This window comes from Gorilla gorilla, chromosome 1, assembly GCF_029281585.2.
Source record: "Gorilla gorilla gorilla isolate KB3781 chromosome 1, NHGRI_mGorGor1-v2.1_pri, whole genome shotgun sequence".
In the NCBI taxonomy this organism is placed as follows: domain Eukaryota; kingdom Metazoa; phylum Chordata; class Mammalia; order Primates; family Hominidae; genus Gorilla; species Gorilla gorilla.
Window position 1 is genome coordinate 120,823,071 of NC_073224.2, and position 25,935 is coordinate 120,849,005.

The window sequence follows — 25,935 nt, forward strand, 5'->3', positions numbered from 1 at the left end:
CATTTGGAGACATGGCAAAGGTTTTTTGGATTGTGTAAAGTTTATATTCTGACATAAGAAATTGAATAAATTAAGATCCTCATTTGTTCTTGGCAGCAAATGAGATTCCAAAATGGTTGCTAGAGTTATGTTACAATGACATTCCTTATTTCAGAGTCTATAATCAAGCAAATCAAGTTAATCAAGTAAATATAAAATATACAGTTTTAAATGTAACTCATTCATTCTACCAAATGGACATACTCATCATTTCTCTGTACTGGCTAAAGATCAGATGGTAGCTAACATGAGCCTTCACGAGTAACAGTTGGTCAACTAGACTTTTGTTTGTCCTTCCAGTCCATTTGGCTAAATGAACTATTAATTCATTTCACCAGCATCTTCTGCCTTAATCAAAGGTCAGCAGCCCAAAGGTATTTGCCAATCCTAGGATGACATTTAAGATCTAAAAAATAAAATATACTTTTGAAATACAGACATGCATTCATTAACTAATAATTATGATGAAGACAAGAGTTTATTATTTAAACAATTTTTTGTTTGAGAACAGAAGGAGAAACCAAAATTGCAATCCAGGGACTTGTTATTTCGCCTTCCCTGCTGCAAAAATTAGCTATCACTTGGTGTCCAGCCAAGGCCATGAAGTCCCACTTTGCTTGTCTTTCATTATAAATTTGGAGATGTGCTCCTCTGGAAAACAAATTGGCACTAACATATAATAAAATTCTCTGCAAAAGGACAACAGACCTTTACAAATCACACAGAGGAAAAACAACAGTTTTCTGCTAAAAAAATTCATCATGTCACTGCCTGCAATTCACCAATATGGGTGCAAATGGTTGGAATATTTTTATGTTTGGCAGAAAAGATAAAGGTCTAAAGAAGAAACATCACTGGTGGCTTAACTGAACAGAACATAATGAACTGAAAATCTCTCAATTTTAGCAGCTCCCTCTTCAGCCCTTAAAGCACTCCCGGTAGTGGTGCAAACCCTGTACTTAGGTTATCTTGCAGAAGCTACTGGCATTTAGCAATGTGCTAGCTGATCTGAGGGAAGGTACAGGGAGATATAGAGATGTAGAAGTTGACCACTGAATGCAGCCCTAAGTGAGCAAATGGACTGAGAGAGCTAAAAATCTTGCAAACAGGTACCATTTGTAAAATCAGTTCCCCTTGTTTCAAACTCATTAATGGTGTATTCCTGTATGCTGAGTTTCTGCAGAACATAGCCCATCTGGTTAGAAAAATGCCTACACCATAATTCAGCAGACATTTTCTGAAAATATACCACGTGCACGGCATTGAATGGGGCACCATGGAGGATACATATTGATCTTGTAGAGCATACCTGCCCTCAGGGAGCCCACCGTCCATGGGAGGGACAGAAATATCCACAATAGGAAGATGAGCAGAGCAACAGTGTTGTCTCCCAGTCACAAAGGATAACGGGTGTGATGGGAGTCACAGAAGAGGGAGAGATGCATCCTGATGCTGGATAGTGGGAGGAATGGAGATGGTGTTCGGTCCACATCTTAACAGAAGAGTAGAATTTTAACAGGGAATGATGAAGAAAGTTCATTTAGGGCAGAAGACACTGTATGGACAGAAGAGATGGCAGGAAAATGCAGGGGTGTTTAGAGCAAGGGTGAGTTACTTGGGGTGATAGTGGTGGATAAAAAAGAGGCTGGATTGTGCTGGTTTGCCCAAATGTTGTCTGGCAGGACTGAGGAAACCAGGAGGCTGTGGATCAGGAGGGTATCCTATCAGGTCACACCATATGTCTTTGCCACCAATCCACCCTTCACGGGCTCAGAAGAGGGAGGAGTAAATGCCTATGATAGCCTGATTTTCTAGCAGTTACAGGAATCACTGCCCTGCACATGGTCTGACCTCATGCCTTAGCCTTCATCTACAGAAACCAAGGCTTTATTGTAGTCTAGCAGCCACTGCAACAAGCCCACTTGGAATCAAGACACCCCCAGGGATACCAGCCAAAGGGAGCAATGAGGGCAGAGCCCAGCCAACTGAGTGATGCTCATCCACCCCTCAACCTGGAGTTGAATTCACAGAGGCAAGCCCCACACTACAGTTAGAACATTTTCAACACCCCAAAAAGAAATCCTATTCCTCTTAGCCCCTCGGTTATATCTACCACCTCCTCAAACCTAGGCAACCACTAATCTACTTTCTGTCTATAAAAATCTATAGAGATTTGTCTATTCTTAGCATCCCATGTAAGTGGGATCATGCAATAACACCTTTTGCATCTGCTTTGTTTCACTTAACAGAATGCTTTCAAGGTTTATCCATGCTGCAGCATCTATCAGTATTTTATTCCTTTTTTATGGCCAAATAATATTTCACTATGGATACATCACATTTTATTAATCCATTCATCAGTTGATGGATATTTGGCTTGTTTTGCTTTTTGGCCATTATGAATAATTCTGCTATGACCAGTTGTGTACAAGTTTTGTGTGGACATATATTTTTAATTATCTTGGGTGCATATATATGAAAGTGGAATTGCTGGGTCTTTTCTTCTCCATTCCCATTTCTTCTAGCACTTAACATGCATATCTATTAAATGAATAAATATGTGTTGAATGAATGAATAAAAGACATCTCATCTTCTTAGAAGATGTTTTGGCAGTTAACTACAAAACACACCAGCATTAACAACTACAATTGGCAGTTAAGCCTTGTCACACTTCGCTTTGTGGCTTATTTAGGTTGAGGTAAGCCAGGGACTCCTCTCACCTGCCTGATCCTTCTTGTGAAGCTGAGGAAGCTGGGGTGGGTGAGCAGAGTGAGCGTGGACCTCCCCAAATCACCCAGGAAGACAGAGGCTTGTCCCAACTCTGGCAGGTTCTCAGAGCAGCGAAGGCCCCAGAATCTGGCTGACTCACTCCAGAAGATGGAGCTGCCAGGAGCCCAGTCAGCCGCGACGGGGCTTCACAAGGATGGCACCTCCATGCTGGGCTGTGGGATGAGGACAAGAAGGCACAGGGGCTGCATTCCCACCGACCCACCAATCTAAAGATGCTCAGGGCCTGGTGTGTGTGTATGTGGGGAGGTAGGGGTGGTGGCCTGGGGCACATGCACCTGTATACACTTAGTATTCCTATGAATATGCTGCTACCCACAACCCAAGGCATATTATCAGTAATAAAGGGCCACATGGAGACTTGGAATTCTTATTCAGACAGCAGATGCCACGGTGAGGCCTCAGCCCATACCTTGTGCACCCTCCACACTCCTGCCCGGCCGGCACCGGGCTGCTCGGCAGGACAGCACAAGCACCGGGCAAACTGCTTTGGCAGCTGTAACCCAGATTTATTCAGGGCAATGTGCGGCTAGGCAGGTTCCCTCCCAGCTGGTGCTGGGTAGAGCCATGCCCTTCCACGGGCATCCCTATGGCATGCCAGGCTGGGTCAGGCTCCTCACAGATGGTCTGGCAACACGTGCTCTGACCCTTCTGGCAACACGTGCTCTGACCCAGCACACAGCTTCTGGGATTCATTGGTCCAAGCAGAGCTACAACAAGCGACTTGGATTTCTAGGGAAGGAGCAGAAGGAAACCCCTCCTGCCACCGAGGCAGGGCTCTACAGCCCCCTTTCCTCCCCCTATTGACTTTCCATCTGCCCTTCGAGGCCCAGCTGCCCACACACAGCTCCTGCCTCTTGTCATTGTGGGGCCCACATGGACACCCCCTCCTTCCTGTGCTCTCTCATAGTTTGATGGGCTATTTTCTCTCCAGCAAGACTAAAATCCTTAAGGCAAATAATAGTTCTTCTTCCATAACAGCTTTTTTGAGACCTTCAGAACAGAGCCCCCAGTTCAGAAATCAGCAAAAACATTTTCTCAGCCTCATCAAGCCACTTTCATGTCTGACAGTCATACCCATTGACCTGGCCCTTACTCAGTGCCTCGATGGTTCATTTAGCATGTAGCCAATATTTCATGCCTAAATAATATTTCAGTCATTTTTTAAAATGTCAAAAGGAGCACATGTTCAACATAGAAAATACAAAAGCATTAAAAAAAAACACTACCCATCACCCCACATGCAGAAGCACCTCCTATAAAATGTTGGTGTGTATGCTCCTGTTATTTTTCTATTTGTGTTTATTTATTACTTTTTTCAAAATTGTGATTCAAATGTGTGTGCTGTTTTACAACAAACATTATGAATATATCATACTTCTCTTTTATTGGATTTTTTGCAATTTTAATGGCTATGTAATATTCTATCACATGGATGTCATGTGTTTTATTTAATCAGTGTTTAATTGTTCCTTATATTGATTGTTTTCCATTTCAAAATTTATAAATAATGCCATGATGAATAATCTTATACAGAAATAATTTTGCACACTTCTGAATATTCTTTTAGGATATTATGGGATCAAAAATTATAAACTTCTTTAAATTTTTTTTTAATTTCCTTTAAAATAGAGACAGGGTCTCTTTATGTTACCCAGGCTGGTCTCAATCTCCTGGCCTCAAGCAATCCTCCCACCTCAGCCTCCCAAACTTCTAGGACTATAGTCGTGAGCCACTGTACCTGGCCAAATATTTTTAAAGCTTCTTAAACTCATTGCCTAATTGCCCCTCAGATGAGTTATAGTGATCTACGCTCTTACTGAATTTGCCTACAACAATTTGTAATAAGCATCTTCTGATTGGAATCCTCAAAATTAAGAGAGGACAAGGGCTGAGCAGGCCCAGTGGTATCAAAAGGTGGAGTAAGAAAAAGTAATACCCAGGCACAATGCTATGCGAATGGAGAGCCATGTGTTCATAAAAATACCTATATTTGTCAAGAAAATGTTACACCGTCCCACACACTCCCTACCCCCAGTGTCCTCTGCTGTAAGAGGCAGGCAAATATATAACACATTTTAGAAAGTGTTCCTTCCAAAGCCAGCACAAAAGCAAGCGTCCTTTCAGTGGCAGAGCGAGGAGGAATCTTGGTGTCAGGAATCCTGAGTCTCAAGGCCCAGCTGGTCTGCCATTCCCACAGAAACATACCCATCGGGTGCCTTCAGCCTGACCCTCAGTTTCCCCATCCAAAAGTTACAAAGATTATGAGAAGCTACACAGTGGGATTATGTGAGCATCAAACATGATCAAGTATGCCAAAATACTTTGTCAACAGTCAAACGCTGACCTTATTGCTGAGACTGGATGCTTGAAGGGATAAGCACTGTTCACTTGAGAGAAAGATGTTCTTCCCTGGAGACACTGGAAGGACAGAGAGCTGCTGCAGTATCCCCACAGCACCTAAGAATACAGGAGCTGCTATCAGCGACTCTTTTCCACATTGCAGAGGCTGAATAAGAACTAGTTTCTGTAAGTCACAGGAGGAGAAAACAAAGACCTTTGCCTGTTTAAATTCCGGCCCACAAGGTTCTGCTCTACACATGGCCAATTCAAGGCTTTTATTGGTCCTTCATGTCATGGGGATTTAACTGCTCTACATTTGCAGGAAGCTTAATTGGCTCCGTTGCTAGAGGATCGGCTCCTACCATTTTCCTTTACATTCGTGGCAGGCCTCAGAGGAAAAGCTGGAAATAATAATGTTCCAAGGTGAAATGAGGTGATGTGCTGGAAATCGCTTGGAAGTGTATAAAATACTAGGCAAAGGTAAGGTCTAATTGTCACCCCTGCTGGTGGAAGCACTAGCTATGCAGGAGAGCCTGTGTAGCACAGTCAGGTGAATTCCAGTGTCAGATCCAAGTCGTATTGAGTCCTCTGTCCCCTACAAAGTGCACGACATTGGGCACATTATTTTACCCACAAACCCTTGTTTCCTCCTCTTTCCAGCACCTTCAGCTCCCTGAACTTGTCTTTGTTCATGTGTTTGCTGACTGCCTTCTTCCACAGAAGCAAGCTGCAGGAGGCAGGGAGACTTTCAGCCTTGTTGACTGGAAGATCCTAAGACAAGGAAGAGCACCTGCCTCCAAAATTAGTTGTCAAACAAATGAGTGACTCTGGCACTCCCTTAGGACACTGTCTCCAGGAATTCTGTTTTGTCCCTCCAACCACTTCAAGGACTCAGCTTGATGTCTGGAATAAGGGTGACAAGTTAGGGTTGTCGGTGGGTGACAAGAGGATGGGCAAGGAGGGGATGCCACTGGAAAAATAATTAACTTGCATGAACTCAACAGCAACTTCCTTTAGGAAACTTGACCCACTCCTTTTTTCAAAAAATATAGTCACTAAAGGGATTGAGATTTTAGCATGGAATCTCTGTGGGCAATAAGCATTCCTAAAAGGGAGTGTTAATTTTAGATTGAAAAACACTCCTTGCTTTTGAAGAACATATACTCAATAAACATAATGTTTCCACTCAAAAAAAAAAAAGATGAATAGACTGACTCCAAACCAGAAAAGCTTAATTCTTCAAGTGTATATGGCCCCATACAGGCCAAAGCAGTCTTTCTGCCAAGACAGCACTTCCCACTTCATGCCTCTCTTCCTCTCTGCACCTCTGGAGAAAAGGCAGCCAGCTGCGGTGGGACAGGGTGCAAGGAAGCCAGCCCCTCCTAATAGAAATGATGGGGCTACAAGCGCTGAATCAGACCTGGGCTCTGCATCCGGGCCAGGACCTTACACTCACCAGCAGCTGTCAGGCGTAGGGACCTGCTCAGGACCAGTTCTGCTCTGCATCTACATTCCTAGCAACATATGTTGAGTGAACGATGGAGGAGAAGCCAGCTTGAATTAATGAGTGAGTGAATGAATGAATGGATGTGTGTTGAGGATGTGTGTGATGTGCCAAGTACTGTAGCAGGCACTGTCACCTACTTCTTCATCATCTGCACAGCAATTCTGTGAAGTGGATGGTCATGCCTATTCAAGGTCAGAGAACTCAGGCAGTTTGCCAAAGAACTAACCCAGTACTCAACCCATGGTTTGGACCTACCAGATAGCTGATAAAAGCTCAATTTTGGGCTTACTATGTGAGGAGTTCGTAAGTACTTTAATCTCTCTTTCTTTCCCTTCCTTCCTTCCTTCTTTCCTTCTTTCCTTCCTTCCTCTTTCTTTCTTTTTCTCTCTCTCTCTCTTTCTTTCTTTCTTTCTTTCTTTCTTTCCTTCCTTCCTTCCTTCTTTCTTTCCCCTTCCTTCCTTCCTTCCTTCTTCCTCTTTCTTTTGAGATGGAGTCTTGCTCTGTCACCCAGGCTGGAGTGCACTGGTGTGATCATGGCTCACGGCAGCCTCGACCTTCCAGGCTCAGGCAGTCCTTCCACCTCAGCCTCCCAAGTAGCTAGAACTATAGGCGTGGCGTACACCACCACTCCCAACTAATTTGTTTTTTTGTAGAGATGGGGGTCTCACCATGCTGCCCAGCCTGGTCTCAAACTCCTGGGCTCAAGCAATCCTCCCATCTCAGCCTCCCAAAGTGCTGGGATTACAGGCATGAGCCACTGCACACAGCCTAATTTTTTTTTTTAAAGGTGGTAGGAAAGGAAGAGTTTCAGCACTATTATCTGAACCTAGAGAGGGTCTCTTGGCACTGCACATGTGCTATGGGATCTACAGTGAAAAATTTGAGAGAGATAGTTACTATATTAAACAAAAGAGTTGGGATCCAGAAGATCTTGAAGGTTTGAAGGAGGAGCTGGAATTAAAGTAATGCCCTACCCCCAATTTTTTCAATTACAAAAATCAAACCAATTCACTTAAAGTCCTGTCAGAGTCATTAATCTAACTTTATACAGAGGGGGCAGGAGAGCTTGCAAGAATCAGTAGTGATTCTTGTCATTAATTGGCTATGTCACAGCACTTACCGTGTGGTAGTCTAATTATTAGAGGGAGGGGGCAGGGGCAGGAAAGGATTGGGTACAAGATCAAGATTAATGTAGCTGTAGGGCAGTCCTCAAGGCCAGTAGACCAAACTACAGCGCTTGGTAGGTGCCTGAGGAAATTACAGGAGTTACATGGTCATTGCAGGTTCTATCTCGTTGTTCCCATCTTATGAAGATGTAGTGAGGATTAGGTGAAATAATATATTAAGAACTTAATGATGCCTGGTATATAATAAATACTTAATAAATATTAGTCATTGCTGTTTTTTCCAAGTCTTCCATGTTATAAATTTCTATGATGTATATTTTTATTTACATGAAGTATTTTCCTCTTCAGGTTTATTTTCTTTAGCTAAATTTGCAAAAGTGAGATACCTGAATGAAAGGGTACAAGCACCCTTAGATCTCATGATAGTTCACACATATTATCAAATTACTTTCCTAAATCATTATAATGATATATGCCATGACCAGCCACAAGGGAACCATCACTAGCACTGGTTCTTTTTTTTTTTTTTTTCTTTTTTGAGATAGAGTCTTGCTCTGTCACCCAGGCTGGAGTGCAATGACTGCAACCCTTCACCTCCGGGTTCAGGCGATTCTCCTGCCTCAGCGCCCCGAGTAGCTGGGATTACAGGTGCATGCCACCACGCCCAGCAAATTTTTATATTTTTAGTAAAGATAGGGTTTCACCATGTTAGCCAGGCTGGTCTCGAACTCCTGGCCTCAGGTGATCCACCCAACTCAGCCTCCCAAAGTGCTAGGATTACAGGCATGAGCCATCATGCCTGGCCACACTGGATATTATTATTGATTTTTATTTATAATAATTGGATTGATTTTTAGGGTTGATCCTTCTACAAATACCTATCCAGAGAAGCAGTGGGCTGGGTTTAGCTGGATACAGGGTAGGGCCAACCAACCCAACTAGAATGGAACTGAAGGCAGGAAAGGGCCTCTCAGGTCAGGGAAGACTGATAAGAAAACTAGCAAGGATATGACCATTCTCAGGTGCTCACAGCAGGAAGGAGTGGAGCCATAAGATGCACACTGACCCCCCATCAGGAATGCTGCAGATAAACCCAGATAAGAATGAGAGACTTCTGAGGCCTGAATAGTTTGTTCAAGGAAGAAAGAAAGGACCAGTGGCAGGCAAGAAAAGCTCACAGAAGCCCAGCCCGTGTTGCCTGGCAGGAGAGGTGATAAAAGGAAGGGTCCCCAAATTACACCTTTCTGCAGAGGAATAAGAAGAAGAAACCTGTTGGGAAATCCAGGGACACGATACCTTATAAGGACTGCTGGTCACCAGAACTTGGTACTTTTCTGTTGTTTAAGCCACTCAGTTTGTGGAACTTTGGTAGGCGGCCCCAGCAGACAATGCAAAGGTCCTCCTGGATCTAGCCTGCCTTCATCCCTCTCCTCAGCTCTCAGTATCGCCCCTCATTCACTCTCCTAGCACAGCCGACCTCCTCCTAGTGTATGGAGACACTAGGCACACCTCCACTTTGGGCACTTTTCAGGGCTGTTCCCTCTGCCTGGAACTTCCTTCTCCCCAAACCTGCCTGACTCCCTCCTACACCTCCTTCAGATCTTTACATCAATGTCACCTTCTTAATAAGGCTTTTCTTGACCACTTTGTTAAACATTGGACCTTCCCCTACTCCCACCTTCTGGTTCCTCTTACCCTGCTCTGTTCTTTTTCCTGACAGCCCCAGCCCCTCTGACATACTATACTATTATACTCTCCTTGTTTATCATGTTTATTGTTTCTTGTCTGTCTCCCTGCATCGGAAGTTGCATGACATGATGCCAGGAATTTTTGTCTGTTTTGATCACTGATTCCTCTCAAGTGTCTTGCACAGTATTTGACACGTAAAAGGCACTCAACTGATGGAAAAATGAATGGTCTTGAGTGGCTGATGTGTGTGTGAGGTGTGTGTGTGTGTGTGTGTGTGTGTGATTTCAGTGCTTACTCTATGTCTACCCCATGCTAAGCACTGCTTGAATGCCCATGGAAACCTCTTAACAATCCTATGGGGCAATAATGATTATCTTCATCTTACATAAACAAGGAAACCAAGACTCACAGAGACTAAGAATCTTGCCTATGCTTCTTCTGTAAGTTGGCACATCAGAGTCCATATTCACACTCCAGGCTTTCCAATCCCAATGCCACACTGGTTTCTTGCTGGGCATTGGCAAGGGCTCTGTTCAGGAGAATGCCCCATGCCCTGTTTCCTAGGGATCAGGGTGGTAGCCCAGGGCAGCTGCAGCCCAAGGCAAGTGTTTCTAGAGTGGCCCTGAGCCACAGCTGGCTACCACCCAGCTGGTGATGGCTCAGGCTTCCAGGCTTGGCTCACTGATGATCAGCAGGGTCCAGATCACCCTGGATCTGCCACTCACACGTGTGTCTGGGAGAGTGAGAGAAAGGGAAGATAAGAGAGGGCAGTAAATGAGGGCAGGGAGCAGCAGGCTATTGAAATTCTACACTCACTAGGAGCCAAGTGGGCCGGGAGGCTGGTATTACTGGCTGTGCTCAGCGGGCACCCAGTGGGCAGAAATCCCATTGCCCAGTTCTCCTGGGGCGGGGGTTGAAGGGCAGACTGTAACTCTGTAGTTGTATTGTGATGGTGAAGGAGGAAACAAGAGCAGCTGATCCGGCCTGGATCAGGAGTGCCCACGTGCAAACAGACAGGCTTTTGTGTCCTGGGCCCAGACAACAGGCTGCATTCTTCCCCCACCTCAGTGACGTCCTTCATGAACATGTCCTCAGAGTGCGTTTTCAAAGGATTAATCAGCTAAGGATCAGATGACACGGCATTCCCTCTGTTACCCACTCTTTGCCGTAGCTGTGCCTTCACTTGTCTCTGAGCACAGAGTGGGGGACCAGCCCCAGCCCTGCCCTTGGGGTGCTTACAGTGGGCCCCAGGTAGCTGTAGGCCTCAGAGATCTCAGCTGTCAGAATCTCAGAACACAGGAGCTGAAAGGGCCCAAGAGCAAGTCTGTCCCCCGCTTTTTACTGGAGAGGTGATGGAGTAAGCGATAGGGCCATCACTGGGACCCAGGGCTCCTGCCCCTGACAGCAGTGTCATCTGGTAGGAGTGTTAAGCTGCCCCAGAGTCTTGCAGTTACATCAGCCCCCACCAAAGGACCTAGATCACCTCCTGGAGAAGCCTGAGGGAGATGGGTTCTTGATGAAGGTAGACTTAATTCTCACTAGGCTTGATTCTGACTGGTTTCCAAAGCAAATGGCTTTCCTTGCCCAAGCCAAATGCAGGAGACAGGAAACACCCAAGGATGTTTATTGCTGTACTGCTTAACCACACTGTGGGACCCCTGAATGATCAGTTACCTTGTGAAATGCTTCTTTCTCTAGATGGACAAAAATGTCCCTTGGATACTAAAACGGCCATCTTCCCTGGCTTTTTGAGATCATGCTCTCAGAAATTAGAAGACTTGGGTTCTGCTTCCAGGTACGGCAACTTCAGACTGCAAAATCATAGAAAAGAAGCTCTCCTAACCCCTAATAACCATTGATCTGTTCTCCATCTCCATAGTTTTATTTTTTTCAAGAATGTCCTATAAATGGAATAATTCAGTATGTAATCTTTTTTTACCTTCAACTTTTAATTTTAAATTAAATGTAGGTTATGCAGTGGTAAAGAATAATACAGAGATTCTATATGCACTTTACCCAATTTCCCTTGATGATATTGCAAAACTATAAGGTTGAGATATTGAATATTTCCAACAGCACAAGGATTCCTCATTGTCCTTTTATTCCCACACTCACTTCCTTTCCACCCCCACCGACTCCTTAATCCCTGGCAATCACTAATCTAGTCTGCATTTCTAAAGTTTTGTCATTTCAAGAATGCCATATTTAAGGAATCATACTGTATGTAACCTTTTGTGGTAGGATTTTTTCACTCAGCATAATTCTCTGGAAATGCATCTAGATTATTGTCTGTATTATCGGTCATTCCTTTTTCCTGCTGAGTATTATTCTACAGTGTGGATGTACCAGAGTTTGTTTAACCATTCACCCATTGAAGGATATCTGGGCTGTTTCCAGGTTTTGGCTACTATGAATAAAGCTATTGTAAACATTAGTCTACAGGATTTTGTATGAACATTTGTCTTCATTTCTCTGGGATAATTGCCCAGGAGTGTAATTGCTGGGTCATACGGTAGTTACATGTTTAGTTTTTAAAGAAACTGACAAATCATTTTCAGATTGGCTGTAACATTTTTTACTTTCCTGCCAGCAATATGTGAGTAGTCCAGTTTCTCTACATCATCATCAGCATTTAATGTTACCACGATTTGTTTTTAGCCATTCTGGTAGGTGTGTGGTGATAAAATTGTCATCTTAATTTTCTTTTCCCTAATGGCTGATGATGTTGAACAACTTTAGATGTGCTATTTACCATTTGTATATCTTCTTCAGTGAAATGTCTGTTTATGTCTTTTGCCCGTGATCTAATTGGATTATTTGCTTTTTTACTGTTGAGTTTTGAGAGTTCTTTATATATTCTAGATAGTAATCCTTTGCTGCATATGTGATTTGCAAATATTTTCCTCCATTCTGTAGCTTGTCTTTTCATCGTTTTAACAGGAGCTTTGATAGAACAAAAATTTTAAATTTTCATTAAGTCCAATTTATCATTTTTTCTTTCATGATTATGTTTTTGGTATTAAGTCTGAAAACTCTTTGCCTAGCTGTAGACCTCAAAGATTTTCTCCTAGTTTTGGGGTAAAAGTTTTATATTTTTGTGTTTTACATTTAAGTCCATGATCTATTTGAGTTAACTTTTGCTTAAGGGTGTGAGACTTAGGCCAATATTGGTTATTTAGTTGGTTGGTTGGTTGGTTGATTGATTGATTATAGGTGCCTATAGGTGTCCATTGGTGCCAGCATCATTTGTTAAAAGGCTTTCCTTGGTCTAATATTGATTGTGGTGATGGTAGTATGACTCTGAATATATTAAAAACCACTGGGTTTTACATTTTAAGTAGGTGAGTTGTATGGTGTGTGAACTATATCCCAGTAAAGCTGTGACCAAAAGAAATCAGTTTGGCATATTTGTGTGGGTCTATTTCTGGTTTCTGTATTCCGTTCAATCGGTCTATGTGTCTATTACTTTGCCAATACCACAAAGACTTGATCACTGTAGCAGTACAGTAAGTCTTAAAATGTGGCAGATGGTTTCCTTTCACTTTATTTATTTTTTCCAAAATATTTTAGCTAGTCTAGTTCCTTTGCCTTTTTACATAGATCTTAGAATGATTCTATCCATGTCTGCAAAAATCTTTTCAGGGTTTGGATAGGTACTGCCGATCCTCTGTATCAATTGGTTTCACATCTGTAGATTCAACCAACCAAGGATCAAAATATTTTTTTAAATAAAAAATAACAATGCAACAATAAAAAATACAAATAACAATACAACATATCAACTATTTGCACACATTTAATTGTATTAGGTATTATAAGTAATCTAAAGATGATTTAAAGTATATGGGAGGCTGTGCTTAGGTTTTATGCAAATACCATGGTTTTTATTGAGGGACTTGAGCATCCAAGGATTTTGGTATGGAGGAGGGTGTCCTGGAGCCAATTCCCTGAAAATATCGAGAGATGATTGTATCACAATAAGTGTATATTAATTTGGGAGAAATTGACATCTTTGTTAAATTTTCCAATTCATGTTGTGCAGGAGATGGGTTTTCTGAATATATATATAGGAAACATACACATATTAGAAATATATATAGGAAACATACACATATTAGAAATATATATATAGGAAACATACACATATTAGAAATACATATATAGGAAACATACACATATTAGAAATACATATATAGGAAACATACACATATTAGAAATACATATATAGGAAACATACACATATTAGAAATATATATATAGGAAACATACACATATTAGAAATACATATATAGGAAACATACACATATTAGAAATACATATATAGGAAACATACACATATTAGAAATACATATATAGGAAACATACACATATTAGAAATATATATATAGGAAACATACACATATTAGAAATATATATATAGGAAACATGCACATATTAGAAATATATATATAGGAAACATGCACATATTAGAAATATATATATAGGAAACATGCACATATTAGAAATATATATATAGGAAACATGCACATATTAGAAATATATATAGAGGAAACATGCACATATTAGAAATATATATAGGAAACATGCACATATTAGAAATATATACATAGGAAACATACACATATTAGAAATATATATATAGGAAACATACACATATTAGAAATATATATATAGGAAACATACACATATTAGAAATATATATATAGGAAACATACACATATTAGAAATATATATATAGGAAACATACACATATTAGAAATATATATATAGGAAACATACGTATATTAGAAATATATATATAGGAAACATACGTATATTAGAAATATATATATAGGAAACATACGTATATTAGAAATATATATATAGGAAACATACGTATATTAGAAATATATATATAGGAAACATACGTATATTAGAAATATATATATAGGAAACATACGTATATTAGAAATATATATATAGGAAACATACGTATATTAGAAATATATATATAGGAAACATACGTATATTAGAAATATATATATAGGAAACATACGTATATTAGAAATATATATATAGGAAACATACGTATATTAGAAATATATATATAGGAAACATACGTATATTAGAAATATATATATAGGAAACATACGTATATTAGAAATATATATATAGGAAACATACGTATATTAGAAATATATATATAGGAAACATATGTATATTAGAAATATATATATAGGAAACATACGTATATTAGAAATATATATATAGGAAATATATATTAGAAATATACATAGGAAAATATATATATTAGAAATATACATATAGGAGATATATATATATTAGAAATATACATATAGGAGATATATATATGTTAGAAATATACATATAGGAGATATGTATGTATTAGAACTATACATGTAGGGGATATGTATGTATTAGAACCATACATGTAGGGGATATGTATGTATTAGAACCATACATGTAGGGGATATGTATGTATTAGAACCATACATGTAGGGGATATGTATGTATTAGAACCATACATGTAGGGGATATGTATGTATTAGAACCATACATGTAGGGGATATGTATGTATTAGAACCATACATGTAGGGGATATGTATGTATTAGAACCATACATGTAGGGGATATGTATGTATTAGAACCATACATGTAGGGGATATGTATGTATTAGAACCATACATGTAGGGGATATGTATGTATTAGAACCATACATGTAGGGGATATGTATGTATTAGAACCATACATGTAGGGGATATGTATGTATTAGAACCATACATGTAGGGGATATGTATGTATTAGAACCATACATGTAGGGGATATGTATGTATTAGAACCATACATGTAGGGGATATGTATGTATTAGAACCATACATGTAGGGGATATGTATGTATTAGAACCATACATGTAGGGGATATGTATGTATTAGAACCATACATGTAGGGGATATGTATGTATTAGAACTATACATGTAGGGGATATGTATGTATTAGAACTATACATGTAGGGGATATGTATGTATTAGAACTATACATGTAGGGGATATGTATGTATTAGAACTATACATGTAGGGGATATGTATGTATTAGAACTATACATGTAGGGGATATGTATACATTAGAAATATACATGTAGGGGATATGTATACATTAGAAAGATACATATAGGGGATATATATATATTAGAAAGATACATATAGGGGTTATATATATATTAGAAAGATACATATAGGTGATATATGTATATTAGAAAGATATATATAGGAAATATATATATTAGAAAGATATATAGGAAATACATACATACATATATATATACACAAAATTTCCAATTCATGAACATGTCATGTCTCTGCGTTTATTTAGATGATTTCTTTCATCAACGTCATGTGATTTTCTGAATTTAAGTTTTGTACATTTTGTTAGACTTACCTAAGCATTTCTTTTTTTAAGGCTATTGTACATGATATTGTATTTTAAATTGTAGTGTTCAAGTCTTCACTGCTAGTATATAGATGTATGACTGATTTTTGTATGTTTGTCTCGTACCCTGTTACATTGCTGAATTAACTGATTAGTTTTGGATTTTTTTTGTGGATGCCATGAAATTTCTATGCAAATAAGCATTTCATCTGAAATAGAAACAGTTTTATTTATTCCTTTCTGATCTATATGCCTTTTATTCTCTTTTCTTGCCTGATTAAACTGGCCAGAACTTCCAGCACTATGTTGAATAAGAGTGGTGAGAGCACACATCCTTGTTTTGTTGCTGATATTAGGAACAAAGTATTCAGTCTTTACAATTAGGTATAATGTTAGCTGCAAGTTTTTCGTAGATGCTTTTTATCAAGTTGAAGTTTCTTTCTATTATTGTTTTTCAAAAAAACTTTTTATCATGATAGGCATTTAATTTTGTTGAATGCTTTTTCTTTCACATCAGTTGATATGATCATCTAATTTTTCTCCTTCTTTTTTAGTCTGTTAACATAGTGAATTACATTGATTGCGCCAGCCTTGTATTTCGGGAATGAACTCTAATTGGTGACTTTTTATATATTGCTAAATTCTATTTAGCAATAGAATACTTCTTTTTATATATTGCTAAGTTCTATTTCCTATTTTCTTAGAAACTTTTGCATCTGTATTCATGAAAGATATTGTTCTGTAATATTCTTTTTTTGTACTGTCTTTGTCTAGTTTTGGTATGCAGGTAATACCAGCTTGATGAAATAAATTGGGGTGGGTTCCTTCCTATTTTATTTTCTGGAAAATATTTTGTAGAATTGAAGTAAATTCTTCTTTGTTCTTTTTTATTCTCCAAAGACACCATTTAGGCCTGAAGATTTCTTTGTTAGGCGTTTTTTCACTACCGATTAATTCCATTTATTTAGTAGCTTTGGGCTATGCAAATGATCAATTTCATATTGGGTGAGTTGTAGTAGTTTGTATTTTTGAATAGATTTGTCCATTTCATGTAACTTGTCAAATTTGTGTGTGTAGAGTTGTTCATACTATCTTTTTTTATTAACCATTTGATGCCTCCATGGTCTGTAGTGATATGCCCTGTTTCATACCTGATATTAATAATTTGTGTCTTCACTCCTTTTTTGTCAGTCTTGCTAGAGAGGTTTGTTGATTTTATTGATCTTTCAAAGGATCAATTTTTTGTTTCATTGATTTCCTCTACTGTTTTTCTGTTTTAAATTTCCTTATTTCTGTGGTTAATTTTATGATTTTCTTCCTTCTGCTTGCTTTGGGCTTATTTTTTTCTTCTTCTCTATGTTCCTGAGACGGGAGTTTAGATTATTGGTTTGATACTTTCCTCCTTTTTCTAGAGTATGCATTTAGTGCTATACATTTTACTCTCAGCACTGCTTTAGCTGTGTCCCACAAAAATTTTGTTGCATTTTCATTTACATTTAGTTCAATGTAATTTTTAATTTCTCTGAGACTTTCTCTTTGATTTATGTATTATTTAGAAGTGTGTTATTTAGTTTCTAAGTGTTTGGTCATTTTTTCCATTTTCTTTCTGTTATTGATCACTAACTTGAGTTTATTGTGGTCAGGAGAACACACTCTGTATGATTTCCTTTAAGTTTGTTGAAGTTTATTTTATGGCCCTGGATCTGATCTATTTTGGGATATGTTACACTGACAATTGAAAAAACGTATGTATATTCTGCTGTTGTTAGGCACAGTATTCTATAAATGCTGATTAGATCTTTGTGTTTTTGTTTTGTTTTGTTTGTTCGTGTGTTTGTTTTTTAGATGGAGTGTTGCTTTGTCACCCAGGCTGGAGTACAGTAGCATGATCTTGGCTCACTGCAGCCTCCACCTCTTGGGTTCAAGTGATTCTCCTGTCTTAGGCTCCTGAGTAGCTGGGATTACAGGAGTCCACCACACCTGGCTAATTTTTGTACTTTTAGTAGAGGCAGGGTTTCGTCATGTTGGCCACGCTGGTCTCAAACTCCTGACCTCAAGTGATCCACCCGCCTCGGCCTCCCAAAGTGCTGGGATTATAGGCATGAGGCACCGTGCCCAGTCTGTATCTCCTTATATAGCTTTTTCAATAGTTTCTTTTGGTATTGTGTTATATGTCCACATCATAGTCTACTGCTGCCATCACTTTTTAAAAATTCTACTCCTGTGACACACCATCATTTTATCTGTACACATGAGGTGTAGAAACCTTAGCCTCCCTTTATGCCTTTTTATCCTCTCCTTATTATAATTTTCTTAAATATTTCCTTTTCACATTTAGAGCCACCTAAGACAGTATTATAATTTTTACTTCAATTATCAAACAAAATCTAAAATACTCAAGAGGAATCTTTACCCATATTTTTGATTACCATGTTTTTTTTGTTCTTCCTGCCATTCCAAGATTCTGTCTTTTATCATTTCCTTCTGTTAGAAAACTTTGTCTAGCCATTCTGTTACAGTAGGTCTGCTAGTGATAAGTTTTCTTAGTTTGACTTTATGTTCACTGAGCATGTTTTCATTTCCCCTTCATTCCTGAGGATGTTTTCCTTGGATATAGGATTCTGAGTTAACATGTTTCAACACTTGAAAAATGTTGTGCCACTTGGTTTTGCCTCCGTGGTTTCTGATAAGAAATCCACTGTTATTTGAATTATTTTTCTCTTTGCATTGAAGACTTTTTTCTTTGTTTTTAATTTTCTGAAGTTTGTTCAACATATGTCTTGACATAAGTTTCTCTGGTTTTATCCTATTTGGATAAAACTTTTAGAATCTGCTTTAAAAATCTATAGGGTTTTTTTTTGGTATTTTGCCAAATTTGGGAAATTTTCAACTATTGTTTTTTCAGTGCTTTTTCAGCTCTGCCCTTTATCTCCTCTTCACTCCAATGACAAAATGTGTTTTTTTTTGTTATGGCCCCACAAGTGCAGAGACTATTCATTTTTTTCTCAGTTTTTTTTCTCTCTGTTGTTCACATTGATGGTAATTTGGATAATTGCTCTATCTTCAGATTTGATGATTTTTTCCTCTTTTTCCTTCATTTTCTTATTGAGCCTATTGAGCTTGTTACTTTCATTATTGTATTTTTTCATTCTAAAATTTTCATTTGGTTCTTCTTTATACTTTCTATTTCTTTACTACTTTCAGTTTTCATTTGTTTTAAGAATGTTCATAATTGCTTTTTAATGATGGCTCCTTTAAAATCCTGGTTAGATAATTCTAACATTTCTGTCATCTTGGTGTTGGCATCCGATGATCATTTTCTTTTTATTCAGTTTGAGATCTTCATGGTTCTTGGTATGATAAATAATTTTCTATTGAAACCTGGACATTTGGGGTATAAGTTATGAGATTCAGGATCTTACTTAAGTCTTCTATTTTAACGGACTTTCTCTGACACTGCTGGGGCAGGAAAATGGGAGAGAGACACTATTTTATTACAGTGAGGTGGAGATGGAAGACCAGGCTCTTCACTTGGCCTCCACTGACACCTGAGATTGGGGCTCCTTATCACTGCTGGGGCGGGATGGGAGTTCTAAGTCTCCACTGTGCCTCCACTGACAACCTCCTGGCTCGGTGAGGTAGGGTTGCTTCTTACTGATCTCCACATGGCCACCACAGGCACCATGGGGGTGAATGGCTCTTTACTCTGTGTGATGATGAAAAGCCCTGACTCTCTGCGAGTCCTGACGCTACCCCAGTGGGGAGCAGGACAGGCAACTTCTTACAGCCTGTTAAATGTTTAGGTTCCACATTTGATCATTGCTGGTATGGTGGTTACAAGTTTTTTGCTTTTTTTTTTTTTTTTTTTTCACAATGGTTGTCAACAGTAAAGCAGTTAATTTCTAAAATGTTTCTATTTGGTCAAGATGCCCTTTCCTTAGTTGTCTGGCTAGAGAGAAAAGACATTTGTTGGAGCTTTTTTTTGTCTGCATTCATCAGCATTTCCAGATTGCCAGTTTCTTGAGCACCCATTTTTGGGTATATAAGGCAAACAACAACAACAACATAAAACAAAAAAATACCACAGGAAGTTCAACCCCTTGTTGTTCCGCAAATCCTAAGGTCGCTAGCTGGTCTGCCTTCTTCTCTCAACCCTCGATTTTCTTTTCTTTCTTTTTTCTTAACTTTTGTTTTAGGTTTGGGGTTACATGCGAAGGTTTATTACATAGGTGAACTAGTATCACAGGGGTTTGTTGTACAGATTACTTTATCATTGAGGTATTAAGCCCAATACCCAATAGTTATCATTTCTGCTCCTCCCACCTTCTACCCTCAAATAGACCCCAGTGTTTGTTGTTCCCTTGTTTGCGTTCATGAGTTCTAATCATTTAGCTTTCACTTATAAATGAGAACATGTGGCATTTGGTTTTCTGTTTTTCTGTTCCTGCATTAGTTTACTAAGGATAATGGCCTCCAACTCCATCCATGTTCCCACAAAAGACATCATCTTGTTCTTTTTTATGGCTGCACAGTATTCCATGGTGGATATGTATCACATTTGCTTTATCCAATCTGTCATTGATGGGCATTTAGGTTGATTCCATGTCTCTGCTATTATGAATATTACTGCAATGAACATTTGCGAGCATGAGTTTTTATGGTAGAATGCTTTATATTTCTCTGGGTATATACCCAGTAATGGGATTGCTGGGTTGAATGGTAGTTCTGCTTTTAGCTCTTTGAACCCCTCAGTTTTGTTATGCTTGTTCTATATATGATTTCTAGGCTACTTATCTTGAGGAGCGGAGAAAAGCATATCTTTTTCTTCCTGGAAACAGAGTCACTATGCAGCCTTTGAGACTGGTTTCTTGCACTCAGCATAATGCATTTGAGATTCATCTATGTTGTTGCATGTATTAATAGTTTGTTCTTTTTTACTGCTGAGTAGTCCACTGTATATTCCAGTTTGTTTATATGTGCATCTGTTGAAGGAAATTTTGGTTGTTTCCAGTTTGGGAGACTATGAATAGAACTGCTATAAATATTTTTGTACAGGTTTTTGCAGGAACACAAATTTTCATTTCTCTAAAGTAAATACCCAGCAGCAGAATTACTGACTTGTACAATAAATTTATGCTTAAACTTTATAAGAAACTGCTAAACTGTTTTCCAGAATGGCTACATCATTTTTCATTCCCCCAGCAGCATATGACATTTTCTGTTACTCCACATCCTTGCTCACATTTCGTATTTTCATTTTATTTTTATTTTATCCATATTAACAAATGTGTAATAGTATTTCGTTGTGGTTTAATTTGCATTTCCCTAATAGCTAATTCTATTTAACACCTTTTCATGTGCTTAATTGCCATCTATATGTCCTCTTTGGGGAAGTGTCCATTTGAGTCTTTTGCCCTTTTTTTCTTTTCTTTCTTTTTTCTTTTTTTTTTGGAGACAGAGTTCTCACTCTGTTGCCCAGGCTGGAGTGCAGTGGAGGGATCTCACTGTAACCTCTGCCTCCTAGGTTCAAGGGATTCTTCTGCCTCAGCCTCCCCAGTAGCTGGGATTACAGGCGCGCATTACCACACCCGGTTAATTTTTGTATTTTTAGTACAGACAGGGTTTCACCATGTCGACCAGGCTTTTCTCAAACTCCTGACCTCAAGTGATCTGCCCACCTTGGCCTCCCAAAGTGCTGGGATTACAGGCGTGAGCTACCACGCCCAGCCAACTTTCTGATTCTTGATCCTCAAGGGATCTGCCCTCTTCAGTCTCCCAAAGTCCGGAGATTATAGGCATGAGCCACCACACCTGGCCCTGTTTGCTGTATTGTATCCATTTCTTCCACTTCTCTGCACTTAGAACCAGTTCTGTCTCTCTCCCTCTACTGCAGTGTGCTCAAGGACCATGATCAGCTGACTCCTGGAGGTTTTCATTTGTCAGATTGATGTATAATCTGACAGGTAACCAGGAGGAATGAAGTCCAGCATGAATTTGGCCTCCATCAGATGTGTAGAAGAACCAGGGGATGAGGGTCAAGAGAGGGAACAACTGATGAATAAAAAAGTGCCCCAAGAAAATTCACATGCTTGGTAGTATTCCTTTTAGCACCAGCTTTTTCTACTCCTGGCTCCTGGGGAGAAAAATGTCTCCTGCTAGTTCTGAGGCAAACCCAGTGCCACTGGACTCCCAGGGACACAGGAATGTCACCCATGCTCATGGGCTTGATTCTGTTTCAATGGCATTCATATTTCCCTGTCTCCAAAGGTACCTTCTGTTGTACTTGTGTTCCAGCTGGAGCTCTGCTTATGAGACTCCTGGAAGTGGATGTCCTGTTGCCAGCCACATCTCGGAGGTTACTTACTACAGCAGGCACACCATTCTCTGCCCATTTTCTTCCAAGCAAGGAAGCCCTGAGCCATTTAGCACTCATAATTGTCCTTTATACCTCAGTCCACCCATCCTTTTATTATTATTATTATTATTATTATTATTATTATTATTATTTTCTCTATTTAATTGCAAGGAGAAATAGACAAAAACAACTATTCTTTTTCTCAATTACCTTACTTATTTTTGTTCAGTACTGAACAATTCTCAGCCATTATATTATTGATGTATCCCGCTGCCCATTCTCTTTCTTCTCTGTGAATTCTGGACAGTTTGTCACATGCCGCTAGAAGCCCACACACAAGGGCCCTCTGCTTTTCTCTGCGGAAGGCCACTCAGTGCACACAGGAGCAACCCGACAGTGCAGGTCATGTGTGTCCTCAGGGTAGCCCTTTGCTTTTAAAAATGTGTAGAATGTCAGTGAATTATTTTTATTTATGAGATACATGTAGAGTTCAATGTTTATTTTGTCATTTCTTTCTTGAGATGCACATCAGCTTTGTGCATCTCAGAGTGAAAGCTCCCACAGGAGCTTCATCCACTGGTCCTATTTGTCCTATAACAAGATGGATGGAGAGTATAAAAAGATGCCTTGTGCTTATAGTAACAATGATGTTGATGAACTAGGAAACACATGAAGACCTTCCCCTGCCACTCACCTCCATGTGATGAAGTTGGGGACGTAGTTTGACGTAGGTCCCCCGGAAGGACCAGGGGATGTGGAAGTCCAAGATGAGACTCAAACTGGGTTCCCCTACCGCCTCCTCACACCTCAGTCCAGATAGAACAGGGCAGCCTTGCTCAGAAGAACCTGGGGCTTCTACCAGAAAGTACTGGGAGGGAAGTGATGGAGCCAGAGGATGCAACTCATGTGGATGAGACCCATTTGGCCAACGCACAGCCGGAGAATGTGAGTGGAAGCTCATCCCTAGTGCGTAGGGGTGTGCAGTCAGCCACAGTCTTAGGCCCAGCCCAGCCCCAACCCCACTGATGTCACTTTGGTGCTGGCTTTGTGAGGACAAGGGAGACCAGATCCTGGCTGCCTTGCCTCTTTCTCCCTCCACTCTCCGTTGCCTCCCTGAGTCACTGCTCAGCAATAACCACTTCAAAGCAGAAGCTACAGCAGTCCCAACTCTGGGCTTGATGTCAGACTTGTCCAGTTCAGATGATGTAGACATTTGGACTGCCATCCTTTTGGCTTCAAGTCATTCAATTGGGCTTTTCTTCAGGACTTACACTCCCTTTACACATCCTAACTGCTCAGAGTGTGCCGAGAGAAATCATTTTTTCAGGAGTCAGTTGAGATGAGGGTTGGAGAGCAAGAGGGTTCAGTGTGTCCTCTGTGACCTGCTGTAATGTGACCAAGAGAAGGCCTTACCCAGAAGCAGGCAGAGGCAAGAAAGGGCACCCTGGGAAGGGGCATGTGGGGCCATCATGCCCTCCTTTTCCTCTACAAGGTGGCCTCAGCCTTTGAGTTTGGACTAGGAGACCTGGCCCTTTTGGAAGCGGGATGTTGGCACTATGGTTATTAAAAGTTGCCCTGTGTGCCTGCCATCTTACCTGACCTCAATCCCCTTGCTTTGGTTAATCCAGTCACTTGTCTCATCTTTAGTACCTGTTCCAAAAACCCTGTAATAAGTTCCTTTGGGAAACCTTGTGTTCCAGATGCCCAAGTAATTCTTTCAGTGTTCTGAGGGCCATAAAACAAGCAAACTGAGAGAGGGGCAGGCTAAAGATTCCTCTGAGTGTCAGGCGGATCTAGTTTTTTCTTTGACATCTCTTCTGTCTCAAAGCACATCTGCTTAACTTGCTGGCCACACATTGCTAAAGGAATCTGTGCTAGTTTTTTCTTACTCCACTTCTAGATTTTTTTTCCCCAGACCAACTCAACACATGAGAAGATTAAGCCATTATCCAAGCTCAAGGCTGCACCCCTAACAGCCTGATGTGTATGTGGGCAAAAGTTCTAGAAAGAATAGACAGTCCTCCCCTGCCCTGTTGTGACCTGTAGAAGACTCTTCAGCAAAGCAATACCCCTAGCTGCACCTGACCCTGGGCGTGACCTCCAGCCCAATCCCAACAAGTACATATGGAGCCACAGGTCATAGTCAAAACATGCTGGGCTTCCTTCAGTGGCTGGCTGTGCATAGTCACAGAACAGAGCTGCAGAAAAAGGCCAATTTCTATCCATCTGAATTTTGACATTTGATTGCTATTCAATCTTGGGTCCAAATTACTCATAGCCTCAGTTTCTTCATATGAAGATGAGGAAACTTATCTCTCTAAATTTTGGTTTGCAGTGAGACACATGATCCAGTTTGAATCTTATTAATTAGTTGTGTGCCTGATTTTTACTTTTTATTTATCCTTAAGATTGCCCTCTCATTGTGGTTTTAATTTGCATTTCCCTGATAATTAGTGATGTTGAGCATTTTTCATATGCTTTTTGGCCATTTGTACATCTTTTGAGAACTGTCTATTCACATCTTTTGCCCACTTTTTGATGGGATTATCTGTTTTTTTCTTGCTGATTTGTTTGAGTTCCTTATAGATTCTGGATATTAGTCCTTTGTTGGATGCATAGTTTACAAATAATTTCTCCCACTCTGTGGGTTGTCTGTTTACTCTGCTGGTTATTTCTTTTGCTGTGAAGAAGCTTTTTAGTTTAATTGGGTCCCATCTATTTATTTTTGTTTTTGTTGCATTTGCTTTTGGGTTCTTGGGCATAAACTTGGAGGAACTTTGGAAATCTCAAATTGCGGACAGTAGGTCCTGGGACCTGTAGGCCTTAACAGATGCCCAGGTGACTTCAATGGCCGGCCAGGTTTGGAAATCACAGGTTTCCAGGCTCACAGCCCAACTCCTTTACCTGGCATAGGAGGCTCTCCGTGATCCTGCTCCCCCTGCCTTCCAATCCTATTTCATTTCATGCCTCTTTCCTAACAGTTTATGGAATTTTGTGGCCCAACAGTGCTGAAAGCCAACAGTGTTCACACACATGATGTTATTTCACCTCTCTGTTTTAAGATACAGTCATGCATCACATAATGATGTTTGGGTCAATGATGGAACATATATAGGATGGGGGTCCCATAAGATTATAATAGATAGAAAAATTCCTATCCCCTAGCGATGTCATAGCCGTGCTAAGTTCAATGCATTACTCATATGTTTGTGGTGATGCATGATGCATGACACAACATGCCATGCATGTCATTGGATTCAAATGGTAAAAGTGAGTTTGGGGAGGCCATTGACAGCTAAGGGCCTTCAGCTCATCAAAGGGAAAAAACAAAAATTCCTAGTATCTAAGTCTTAACACAGGATATTTTGAGCTTCCCTTTGAGTTAACCTTTATAGGGTATAAACAAGCATACCACATTGCCAGTTGTATAGAAGAATAGCCCATATAACTACATATAGTGCATAATACTTGATAATGATAAAAATGATTATGTTACTAGTTTATGTATTTACAATACTGTATGTTTTATTGTTAGAGTGTATTCCTTCTATTTATTTAAAAAAAAAAAAAAAAAAAGAAGGTTAACTGTAAAACAGCCCCAGGCAGGTCCTTCAGGAGGGATTGCAGAAGAAGGCATTGCCTTATAGGAGATGACGGCTCC

At 39.8% G+C, this 25,935-nt stretch overlaps 1 protein-coding gene across 1 annotated transcript in view; it reads right to left on the reverse strand.

The window, feature by feature from the left end:
• Positions 1-498: 498 nt before the first annotated feature.
• Positions 499-25,935, reverse strand: part of LOC109028589 (uncharacterized) — a 57,005-nt gene continuing 31,568 nt past the window's right edge. Inside the window, exons 3-4 of the mRNA XM_019034856.4 lie at positions 5,175-5,287; positions 499-690 (exon numbers count right to left, since the gene is read on the reverse strand). Coding sequence (XP_018890401.3) covers positions 667-690; positions 5,175-5,287 — 137 coding nt within the window. The 3' untranslated portion in view covers positions 499-666. The remainder of the gene's footprint in view (positions 691-5,174; positions 5,288-25,935) is intronic.